The sequence below is a fragment of the Alosa sapidissima genome, chromosome 24 (genome assembly GCF_018492685.1).
Source record: "Alosa sapidissima isolate fAloSap1 chromosome 24, fAloSap1.pri, whole genome shotgun sequence".
Taxonomy (NCBI): Eukaryota; Metazoa; Chordata; class Actinopteri; order Clupeiformes; family Clupeidae; genus Alosa; species Alosa sapidissima.
In genome coordinates, this window is record NC_055980.1 from 8,651,927 (window position 1) to 8,664,584 (window position 12,658).

Below are 12,658 nucleotides of genomic sequence, written 5' to 3' on the forward strand. Positions count from 1 at the left end.
AGTCAGGAGGCGAGAGCGAGGAGCTGGGCTTCTGGACGTGCACTTGTCAAAATAAACGAGTTTCACTGTGGAGCACTGGGGCCTCCTCGCTCGTTTTGTAACGGCGGTAAAGTCAGCACCTTTCAGACTAATGACCTGCGATGTGTAGAGTTCTCTTTCATTCTCTCTCTTTCTCTCTTGTTCTCTTTCTCTCTTGTTCTCTCTCTCTCTCTCTCTCTCTCTCTCTCTCTCTCTCTCTCTCTCTCTTCTCTTGCGCTTGCTCGGTCCTTAGCTTCATCTATCAAAGTGATGCATGAGGGAAGCAAGGGGCCAGGCTTTCCACAGTGTTGTTCACTGCAGATAATTGTGTGTGTGTGTGTGTGTGTGTGTGTGTCTGCGTGTGTGCGTGTGTGCGTGTGTGTGTGTGTGTGTGTGTGTGTGTGTATTTGTACGTGCACATTAGCGTCCTCCCAGTAGATGTATAGTTAACCTTTATCTCTCCTTTACCTGCAGTCAAGGCTGCTGCCCTTTCTCTCTCAGAAGCCGTTAAGCCAGTAAGCCCAGCTGGACACACTCGTATGTAGCATAGCGCTGATGCAGCAATGGACTTGCCTCTTGGCTCATCAAAAGCAAGGCTGTGCTATAGACTGCTCAACTGATCTGAGACCAGAGATAAGCGCTTCTGCTCTGAGACAACTGGGGAACACCAATTGTTTTTTGCCGCCTCTGGGTTTTTGTTCATCAAGGTGAACTGGTAGAGATAAATTAATGGATTTTAGTCGCCTTAGGTACCTATTCAAAAGAACGGTAGCCTACCGTCATTGTGTGCTTTTTTAGGCACTTCAGTAAAAATATTTGTAAAATAGATTGTACTGATTCTGACTCACAGCCTTTGATAAGAGCCTATTTGTGGAATAATTGATTTTTTACAAGATGTTTTTGTACCTATAAAGGGTTTTTCACACATAAAAGTGACGGCGACCGTAACCTTGACTTTTAGATTGGCTTAGTTCACTAGTATTGCATATGAACCACACAGCACAAGTGTTAGGAAAAGCAAAAACAATATATTTTTAGAGTAAAGAAAAAGAAGGTACTTATAGTTTATGCATGACTCTCCTTTGAAATGTTTTAAGGGGGTTGACAAAAAAATTGCCAACTCTGTCATTTTTCACAGCTACTGTGAATAGATTATCACCCACACACACACACACACACACACACACACACACACACACACACACACACACACAGACACACACACAATCTCAACGCTAAAACTGTCGGAGAGGCAAACTCAAAGCCACATGTGAATAAGAACATAATGCTCTTATCTACATTGATGCAGAACAGTGCACAAACTACCAGATAACCCCTCTAGTTTTTGCACAGCAAGCATGAATAGTGTCTGCCTGTGTGTGAATGTGTGTGTATATCTGAGGTAAGTTTGTTGTGTGTGTGTGTGTGTGTGTGTGTGTGTGTGTGTGTGTGTGTGTCACCCCCGCATCTTTTTTTAACATTGCAGACTACATGCTTCCTTTCATCTCTCCTCTTTTTCCCTCTTTCTCTCTCTGTCTATTCCTGTCTCCTCTTTTCTCTCTCTCTTCCCATCCCTGTCTCCCTCCCATTCTCCCTCTTTCTATATCCCCCCTCTCTACTTCTCTCCCTCTCTCTCCCTATCCCCCCTGCTCCTCTATCTCTCCCCTCACTCTATCCCCTCCCTTCCTCTCTCTTTCTCTCTCTCTTTCTCTCCTTCCCTCTCCCTCTATCGCTCCCCTCTCTCTCTATTCCCCACTCTCTCTATCTCTCCCCTATCTCTCTCTATCCCTCCCTCTCCTCTCTCTCTCTCCTTCCCTCTCTCTCTCTATCCCTCACCCTCCCTCTCTCTTTCTCTCCTTCCCTCTATCTCTCCTGCTCTCTATCTCTCCCACTCCCTCTATCTATCCCCCTCTCTCTCTCTCATCTCTCTCTCTCCTCTCTCTCTCTCTCTCTCTCTCTCTCTCTCTCTCTCTCTCTCTCTCTCTCTCTCTCTCTCTCTCTCCCCCCCTGCTTCCTCCAGCTCTGGAGATGAAATATTTAAGGCTGCTCCTCTGTGGAGGCTGGCCCACTCTATATTTAGCCGCGGCGCTCCCGCATTGACATGCACACCACGCAGCAGCGCTCCCTCCATCACTCCCTCTCTGCTGCTGCGGCGGTGGTGGTGGCTGCACCGTCAGTCTCTCACAGAGGAGCACGGATCTCCACCTCCACCTCCACCATACTCTCACTGGACCAGACAGAGGGGGGAAACAGAGGGAGAGAGAGAGATGGGGGGGGGGGGTCAAGTTAGAGACCATGGTGGCACCCCACCCATATGATAAGACTGAAAATGAAAAGTATTTTCATTTGATTGGGCATTAAAAATGTGAATGCAAAATGAAAACTCAGTATGTCTCAGAGACATAACAAACGTTTCTGTTTTTAATGGCCATCACCAAGAACTCATTAACAGCCAAGTGACTCCAAACCTACCACAAGTCTGACCATACTAGCTGTTACCTAGAGACTAGCTGATTCAGAAACATGTGGGCCGCCTCTTGCATACATATGTCATTCCAAGGGAACCCAGGGATGTATGTATCTGTGAACAGCCGTATGCTTAGCCTTACTTTATCATTCTCTGAGTGTGTCTACCCTAAAAGCAGAATCAGGGAAATCACACAGTCACATTTGTAGACAGTTTTATCCCTTCTCATGTGATCTCTCTCTCTCTCTCTCTCCTCTCTCTCTCTCTCTCTCTCTCTCTCTCTCTCTCTCTCTCTCATCAGATCTTCCGCTCAGCCTCAGTAATTTAATCTGTGTCTGGCTGCTCCAAAAAGCCCCATGCTAAGTGTTTCCATTTGAACCACTAACGAAGGGGGCTGTAGACATCCATAGGGGACGCTTGATCCGAGTCCAATACTCCCACCGAGAGAAGACTCATATACATGCCGTCCATATTATTGATTTGCTGATCACTTGCGGTGGTGATTGCAACGGGTCAAGGGAAATAACCTCCACCCACAGTCAGTAACTCACTCCGGAAGACGGAGAGTGAACCCTCCTGAAGCACACAAAGGGCTGTTTACTCACTCTACAGGGCAAGCCCCTGCTAAAGGATGACGCAGGGATGAGGCAAATGCCTGGTTCCCCTCCAGGGGCCCGGTTGAGTAATAAATAAACACAAATAGGAACTTTCCTGTTTCCTCTGTCCTCACAACAGGAACTATTTCAGTGAGGTGCCAGACGCCTTTTGTGCCCCCCTGATCCCGTTCCCTTTTCCTTCACTCCTCTTTTCTCTCTCCTCTGCTTGTGTAATCTCTTTAAATTACCCCCCTCCCATTCATCTCTCTCTCCCTCATTCTCTCTCTCTCTCTCCCATTCATCTCTCTCTCTCCCTCATTCTCTCTCTCTCTCTCTATTTTCTCTTTCGTTTTGTAGAAGTCTCCTCTGGTGGCAGCTTTAGCCCCGTGTGTGTCTCCCCATGCTGTCCTCTAATGAAAGCCCTGTCTCTGCGCAGACAGAGGGGCGGAGGAGGGCAGCGAATAGCCGTGAATGGCCAGTCAGCCATGATCACCTCCACTCTTGGCTTTCTGGTGTCGAAAAGTTGATGAGAGGTTTGGTCTCGTCTAAATGAAGCCAATGGTGACCATGGACCTATTCACCCACCGAGACTATTCTGACTTTCAAGAAAAACAAACCATACTACCCCCCCCCCCCCCCCAAGATGCACATACAAACACACACACGCACACACACACTCACACACACAAATCCAGTCAAAAGACAATAAACACACTTAGTCTCAGTCAGTTCAAATAGCCAGACAGAGAGAAAAAGAAAAGAGAGAGAGAGAGAGAATGGTTTCCCACAGAGTCCCCACTCAGGGGCAGGGAGGGTGGAGGTGGCTGAAGGTCATGTGTGAAGAGTTAAATTGGCTCGTTAGCTGGCGTTCCATTTGAGTTAGCACGTGGCCTGTGTGTGACGAGGCCTCTGGTAATGGCAGCAGAGCTGTTGCAGAGGTGCTCAGGCCATGACGGCTGTAAACGGCACCAGGAGTTTTAGTGGTAATTGGGGCCCTTTTTGGACCATCATTTCTCTGCTTCTCTCCATTTCTCTAACTCTCTCTCTCTCTCACTCACTCTTTGAGTCCGCTCAATCACGTACCAGGCTCTGTATTGATCTCAGCTTGGCCTCTGATCACTTTCTATCAATCTTTCTCTCTCCCTCTCTCTCTCCCTCTCTTCCCCTCTCTCTCTCTCTCTCTCTCTCTCTCTCTCTCTTTCTCTTTGTGCCCCCATCCCATCCCATCCCGAGCTAAAACTGGGCCATACTCCACTCTGTGCCATTGGAAACACTGTTAATGGACCACTCTGCAGAGAGGAGTAAACAGAACTGGCAGGGAGGGAAGGGGAGGGAGGGAGAGAAAAACCATGTCAGAAAGTCAAAGGGGGGATGATGGGAGAAAGAAAGAGATTGTGTTTGTGTGTCTAGTATAAGTATAAGTATATATACTTTTTTGATCCCGTGAGGGAAATTTGGTCTCTGCATTTAACCCAATCGGTGAATTAGTGAAACACAAACAGCACACAGTGAACACACAGTGAGGTGAAGCACACAATAATCCCGGCTATGTCTATGTATGTGTCTGTTTGTGTGTGTTGGGGGAGACTGAAGTATGTTGTGACTGGAGCAGAAAATGTGGGTGAAAGGATGTTTTGGGTGTGTGAGGAGAGAGAGAGAGAGAGAGAGAGGTGTGGAGGCAGAAGGCACATAAAGGAACCGTGTGACTAGATGTGTTAACTAAATGCTGCTGAGAACGAACGTCTCAGATTATTCGCTTATAACATCTTTATGTTTTGAAAGGAAGACTGCACGTTAGTTACATTGGCAACTATGACAACCTGCAGCCAGTCAGACTGAAGGACTGAAACTGCTCTGGTAAAAGTATGGCACTCGCCGGCTACAGACTCTTGTAAAAGAACTGTCCTGGTATTTTGTTAGCCACTGAATGTTGAATGTAAATAACTCATGACACCGGATGTAATATTAGTTGGGTTCAGTCACAATTAAAGGCCCCTTTTCTGCCACCACCATTCCAGTGTTTTTTAGTGGCACATGGTTGGCTTTTCAATAAGTAAATCATAATTTAAAGTCATGATAAGACTCTGTTCGAGGGAGAAAAGAAAAACAATGTTTCAGCTAGGCCTGCTTGAGTGCAGAGATGGGAAGTAACAAAGTACAAATACTTCGTTACTGTGCTCAAGTAGATTTTTTAGATATTTTTACTTTACTTTACTATTTATTTTTGAGGCGACTTTTTACTTTTACTCCTTACATTTTAACACAAATATTGTGAACTGGCTCGTTACTTTAGTTTTAAATAATTTCAGTGGAGTTAGGCTACCGTTATTATTTTTCGCGTCATCAATAGCGGATGGGAATATACGTTGCACTTAAAGTTGACGCACCACTGCAAGATGACTCGACAGATTTGGGCGGCATTCATTCGCGGCTAATCATTGCAGCTTGATGGCAGTAACGTTAACGTTAGCACATAGTAGTAGGCTCCGAAGCATCCGGCCCCTAAAATGAGACACGCTCAATTAAATTTAGTCAAAAATGCCCTCCACCTCTCCTCACCTTTGGTGCTTCCATAACTTCTAGCTGCAGTGTAGCCTATATCGTTAGCAATAAGTAAATGCAGCTTGAACAGGGATGTAGCCTAGTGGAGGCTAAATGCAAGTAGGCTAAACGCAGTTTACCCACCTGAAATTTCAGAAATAGTTTATCCACCTTTTATTAGAGTTTATCCACCTCTCAAAAGAGTGTATTCACCAATTACAACTGTTAACATTTAAATATTAGTTGTATAGTCCATCTTATACACACCCATGCAAAAATAGAGACTTTTGTATAATTATTCCATTTTGTGAAGTCAGATTATCAGAACCTGACATGACCTACAAATCCAAATAGTGTACAAGAAACCACAGAAATGCATACTTTTATTGTCAGTATGCATTTTGGGTAACCAAAAATCCTATGGGGAGTTTCCATAGGGCATTACAAAACGCATGAGCACACCTTGACAAATAATGGTCTAAAGTACTCATTTTTCATTCTATATTGATCTACTTTTGCACACAGCTTCGCAAGACCTGGTGCTCTGGCTCAGTTGTGTCTCTAAAATCATATCAAGTGATCTAGAGGGCTGAAATGTGGTCTGAGATGCTTGTTATCTCACAGAAAGAAAAAAACAATATTCTAGGCTCTGTAACTCTGTGCCAGTGCTTCCTAAGAAACTACAGGATCTTAGCTTTCTAAAGATGTCCAGCATTTGATGGTAGGCCAAAAGAACACACTGCCCTCTAAAGTAGGCAGTGCAATGTTGGGCGGGAAATCCTAGAAATGGCCCAACAGGTTAAGGGGGAGATTTAAAAAGAGAGACTGGCACTCTTGCACTCTATTTGTGTGGTCCAGGTACCATTGCATAAAAAATGGTTGTCATTCACAAGACTACTTTTACTTTTATACTTTAAGTACATTTCCAAGCCTGTGCTTTGTTACTTTTACTTGAGTATTTTTTAACGCAAGTATTTGTACTTCTACTTGAGTACAGGAAGTGAGTACTTTTGCCATCTCTGCTTGAGTGCCTGCCTGGAGCATTATTGAATTGATAGTTGTCTTACAATCAGAAAGAAGGAGCTTTCTTCATAAATTCAGTCTATTTTTATACTTTTAAGTTATAGTCCTGCTAAATAAAGAAGCCTGCAATCTGTCATTGAATTGTGGCCTTCAGTTTCATGGGACAAACTTAACTTGTCAAATTTGGCCAGAAGAGTATTACAGTGGGCAGATGTTCATATTAACAGTTATTAAAGGAGACATAAACATAGTAGGTTCAATTCAACTTTTACTGAAAAGCTTTTGCCAGAAGGGGCAAAAAATAAAAAAAATGAAAAAACAACAGAAGAACCAGACGCCAAAAAGGGATTTCCAGTCCTCCCTCCCGTCTCCAGTCCAAGGGCTAAGCACTTTTTCACACTTTGTCATTTGCCATGTTGAAATCTGCGTTGTCACCTTCCCCTGTGCTGGCTTTCGCTCTGATGCTGTTTACATCTGTACATTACAGAGGAAAGTTAGTCAGAAAAACACAAACTAAAGGTTTTTTGTTTTATTTCAATCAGTTTGTTCCCTTGTAAATAAATATCTGGTACATACCATCAGTTGGCATTTTGTTCCCAATTTCATTATTCAAGTGCTCAGCAGAAATCAGAGTCAGATCTGTAAAAAATGACATGCATGATGTAGCACTCTTCCTCAATGTTTATGATTACGTCAAAAAGTCACTTTTGTGTTTTGATCTTTTGCTCTACTGGCCTATCTGCACTTCTACTCACTCAGAGTGCTCTCCACTTCCTCCAGGATAATGTGATGTCCATCAGTGTTGTCGTTGTTTTTCTCAACGTTGTCCATAAGGGTGTGAAGAACACTCTGTCCATCACCTTCCATTTTCTTGTTATCGTTCTCCATCTGTTCCAGTTTGCTCTCCAGTGAAGCATTCCCATAATTCAACACATTCAGGGTCATAACATCTGGGTTACTCATGAGAAGTTCTTTAGCCCTCTTGTTGGCTCTGTCCACGTGTATCTTCAGCAGCTCACTAATGAGACGCTTCTGGAGTGCATGCTTCATCTTCTTTCTGCTTTTCTTTTCATTGCTGGAACTGTCCTCATCAAGGTGGACACCCAAATTGAACAATTCGAGATTCAGCTCCCACATTTTGTATTTCTTGACCTTTTTCTTAATGGCAGCTGAACCATCATTCCTCTTCTGCCGTGCTGCAATGCAGCAGGTCAGAAACCAGAACATCCACATTATATCAGGCTACCATAAAATCAACAATCAACCAACTTCTAGGACAACATAAGAAAGAGTGACCAAGAATTACAGTTTTGTTGTGTTCTAAAGACATCACAATGTTGCTAAGCTGCTTCTGTGACAGAAACAATAGTTTGATGCTGAGAGTGGAATTTGAGAACATTCCATGGAATGATGTATTTATCTGGTAAACTCTCTTGATGATGATACACCAAAGATTCTAGAGCGCTATGCTCTAAGATCTTTGATTCACATGTAGGGGGAACATGGGTAAAGTGGGACCATATTGAAAATGGTATGTTTTCTGACACATTTAACAATAATCCTAAAGCTACAGTATATGCTGTATAATAACATGATACATTTTTAGAAAGCTTGGGTTGTCCTTTACACAATAGAGTCCCGAAGTGTCACGTAGCGTTTCCATGATGGCAGAATCACTGGATCTAAACAAACTTTTGAAGTGGCATAAATAGCATTGAATATAAACATGTGGCATCATTTCTAGCTAATAAAAATAAATATATCCATTTAAACGTGTTTTACCTGCTAGGCAGCAGCTTAGCCACATAACACGGATTCCCTGGCAGGTGTAATAGAAAGAAACAAAATTCCAGTGGATATTTCACATCTTCTCAAAGATTGGCGGCTGTTAAGAGTGACGTTTTTTGCCAAAAAAATAAAGCCAAAACACGTCTGTGAATTTAAGGATTTTAACCATATGCTGTGAAGTTACATGCAGGTCTCTTTTACGGAGGAAACCCATGCTAAAATAAAACTCTGTAGTCACGAATTTTATCGTGTTGGCATGAATTTATGTTGTAGTATGTGATTCCTACAGTGTAAAAAAATATACTAACGTCTTAGAAACATTGTAAAATTATTGAAATAGATTAAGTAAGCCATTGCCAAGTGAAATTGCTGCCTTGGCAACGCTACGTCATGGCTTCGGTACTCTATTTAAACATTAAAAAGGATAAATAACAAATGCTAAAATTACACCACTTCAAATCTAAACTGACCAAACCTCAAATATGTGGTATATTGGTAAAGTGGGACACCCATACTGTTAAAGTGGGACACTCATTTTTATTTCTAAATCAATTTGGGTAGAGGTGGAAATTACCTAAATTATTTAAAATACCCCATCCTTAATAATCATATGATGGACCATACTGTGCCATGCCATACATCAAGTTATTAGGTTGACACCCATACTGTTAAAGTGGGACACTCAGGTTTTCTTTCTAAATAAATCAATTTGGGTAGAGGTGGAAATTACCAAAATTATTTTTATTTACTTATTATTATTTAAGGACCGCTACTGTTCCATACATCCAGGTGAGAGTACAAGACAGAAGACAAATAAATTGGAAGCAAAGAAAGAGTGTTGAGGCCCTATATGATTTTGTGTGTGTGTGTGTGTGTGTGTGTGTGTGTGTGTGTGTGTGTGTGTGTGTGTGTGTGTGATTGCTTGTTTGTATTAAACATTCACACCTATGCGAGGGAAACGGGAGAGTGACAGGGAGGAGAGTAGATGGTGTTGCTTCTGTTAATTGGGATTTGTGTGTATGTGCGTATGTGTGTGTCTGTGTGTGCATGTGTGTGTGTGTGTGTGTGTGTGTGTGTGTGTGTACCCATGTCTCTATATGTGTTTTTCATAGCCCTTAAACAAACCAATGTGCTCCATACTGTGTACGTGCTCTGTCACAGCTGCTCGATGTGCTATAGAAAAACTATTGGCTTTGTTTCTGCATGTACGGTATGTTCCGCAAAAGCAATTTGTTTGTGTGTGTGTGTGTGTGTGTGTGTGTGTGTATGTGTGTGTGTGTGTGTGTGTGGTGTGTGTGTGTGTGTGTGTGTGTGGCAATGGCGACCAGATGCTGAGGTGATTGAAGGTTTGGTGTGTGTGCGCACTGACCTGTGAAAGGGAAAGGGGCGGCAAACACTGGGTCCCCTCCCCCCTCCGCCTCCACTCCTGTCCCCCCATATATCATCATTTATCATCATTTACTCAGACGCAAACTGTAATGCATAGTATGAAATATTCATACAATCGGCCCGCATATATCTCAGAACACATTCTGAATATTTCACATAGGTGCACCCTTATGCACTGCAGGAGCCTTTGTTTCATTGCAATCTGTGCTCACTCAGTTATGAGCTGATAATTGTTTGGTAATTGTCCTGAAGAGTGAATAAATAGCATTTGACCTAATGGGCTGTGAGAATAGACAGAAAGGCATGTTGGGATGGGGGAGGGTGGGGGGGGTCTTGCACTAAGCCACTGACAATGCGTTTTCGGTTGAGCTAATAAGTCATTTAATATGGCGTTCAAACACAGGTGAGAGGTCTCTCAAGTCAGTCAATTAGTCAGTCAGTCAGTCAATTAAGGTCCCAAGTATACACACACACACACCAATCCACTCAGACACACTCTCACACACAAGCACATGGACACAGATATGCACCACCCACTGTCAGTTGCAGACCTATTATTGTGTCAATGGACCAAAAAAACGATTGTCATTTACTTTTTATCCTCATTAATACAAAATCCTAATTAACTTTAATGAGTTAATCATCCTCAACCCATAGAATAGAACACCATTAGTGTGGTTATTTTTAAACAGTTGGGATCATTTGTTCGCCCTCCTGAGCGCACACACACACACACACACACACACACACACACACACACACACACACACACACACACATCAGTCCAGTCGGAGGGTTCACGTGGTGAACAGATGGCGACGTGAAACCGGATGAATATCGTAATGCAATCATCTCTGCTGCAGTCTGTGCCTGTTAATATAATCAGCTAAAGTATGCACGGGTGTGTGTGTGAGAGCGTCGTCTCAGAGAGACGGGTGTGCTGGCGTGGGCAGAGATACCCGATGCCGTTTATTGACGTGCGCCACAGTTGCCGCCTTTTGCGGAAGTCTCTGTAAGCATGATAATACAGAAAGCCAGGAGGCGGGGGGGGGCTGTGCGGCATGGCGCGCCGCGGTGGACCGATCCGGTAACATGATAGCGCGCATCGGGCTCATCGTGTAGGAGAAGCCCGGCCTGCACGAGACGGCGTCGGGAGCGTCAGACGCTAGCGGTCAGTGCCGGTGCCGCTGCACCTGCCGCCCAGTGCTGCTGCCGCTCCTGCTCCTGGTGTCTTTGTCCCCCACAGCAAGGTCAGGCTTTATGCTGAATCGAAATTTCAGACTTGGAGGAGTCATGCTCCCCCTCCATCTCTCCCTCCTTCCTCTCCTCACACCCCTCCATCTCTTCTTCACCTCCCTCCCTCCATCCCTTTCTCTCTCCCTCTTTCTCCATCTCCACTCACACATTCTTCCTTCTCTCCCCACTCCTCACCATCCAGCCCCCTCCCACCTTCCATCCATCCCTCTCTTCCTCCCTCCTTCCCTCTCTTGCCTCTCTATCTCCTCCCTTCCTGTATCTTAGCCTCCCCCTGCCTCTTTTCCCCAAGAGCTGCAGATGCAGTTCCCATAGCAACCAGCCAATCCATGTTTGATATTTAGTGCATTAACAGGCCTTCTGGCAGTGAATGCTGATGACTCCACTGTCCACCTTCAGTGAGAGAGAGAAAGATGGAGATGGATGGAGAGAGAGAGAGAGAGAGAGAGAGAGGGAGAGATTGCATGTATTTTTGCCCAAAGCTCCTCATCAGTCTCTTCGCATAAGTGTGTGCTTGTTTCAGTGCTGATTTCATGTGATTGAGTTATGATCCTACTGCCATAAATCCAGATGAGGGTCACATCTTCTCTCTCTTTCGCTTTCTCTCTGTCTGTCTCTCTCTCACACACACACACACACACACACACACACACACACACACACACACACACATATATACCCATCTACACTCTTTCTCTTCCACTCTCTCAGTCTCCCACCTCTTTCTCTCTCTCTCTTTCTCTCTCTCTCTCTCTCTCTCTCACACACACACACACACACACACACACACACACACACACACACACACACACACACACACACACACACACATATACACATCTACACTCTTTCTATGCGTTATCCACCCGTGCGTCTTATGATGCCTTCTTTACCTGGAGCCTGGACCACATGGCGCGGACACCCTCGTGGCACAGCCCTTGGATTCAAAACATTCTCATTACAGTAATGCAATTTCCAGGCCTTACATAATCACGCCAATCACCCCGTGAACGCACACACACATGTGAGCTCACGTGCTAACATGCAGTCATGCACACCCACCCGCCCACGGCTCATGAAAACATGCCACACATAAACACACAAACAGGTAAACACTGAGAAACACACACAAACACACACACACAAATATATATGCATATGCATGTTTGTTTCGAACACATGGTGTTTTGTTGAAAGGCATTGAGGATTTGTCAGTTGGGTGTGTCTGCACCGATGGTCAGATTGAGAGAGAGGAGAGAGAGAGAGAGAGGTGAGATAGAGAGATAGAGAGAGAGAGAGGTGAGAGAGAGCGAGAGAGATGCAAGGGGTGTGTAGCTTGGCTTTGCCCGGGTATGTGTGTGTGTGTGTGTGAGTGAACACACCCGTGCGGAAAGTGGATCTGACCTACTTTTCAGCACTAGCCCTGCATTGCTGTTTCTCTGCGTCGTTCTCTCTCTCTCTCTCTCTCTCTCTCTCTCTCTCTCTCTCTCTCTTTCTCTCCCTCTCTCACATACACTCTGTTTCTTTCACCCACCCCCTCTCTTGGTCTCTCACTCTGGCTCTGCTGCTTTCATTGTTTGCC

General features: G+C 44.4%; 2 protein-coding genes across 2 annotated transcripts in view; one reads left to right on the forward strand and one right to left on the reverse strand.

Moving 5' to 3' along the window:
• The window catches only part of myo1d (myosin 1D), a 98,655-nt gene that overhangs the window by 72,663 nt on the left and 13,334 nt on the right, over positions 1 to 12,658 (forward strand). The gene's annotated exons all lie outside the window — the stretch shown is intronic.
• LOC121699932 lies at positions 6,897 to 7,945 on the reverse strand. The gene is made up of 3 exons (XM_042082506.1): positions 7,401 to 7,945; positions 7,222 to 7,284; positions 6,897 to 7,119 (listed from the first exon to the last, which is right to left on the reverse strand). Exons 1-3 carry the CDS (start codon positions 7,876 to 7,878, stop codon positions 7,040 to 7,042), a joined length of 621 nt encoding a protein of 206 aa, XP_041938440.1. The 5' UTR covers positions 7,879 to 7,945; the 3' UTR covers positions 6,897 to 7,039.

Coding starts and splice junctions, on each gene's coding strand:
- LOC121699932 (XM_042082506.1), bottom strand. CDS start 7,878: ATGTGGATGTTCTGGTTTCTGACCTGCTGCATTGCAGCACGGCAGAAG. Junction 7,285..7,400: donor GGAAGTGGAGAGCACTCTGA/GTGAGTAGAAGT, acceptor CATTTTTTACAG/ATCTGACTCTGATTTCTGCT. Junction 7,120..7,221: donor GAACAAAATGCCAACTGATG/GTATGTACCAGA, acceptor TGTAATGTACAG/ATGTAAACAGCATCAGAGCG.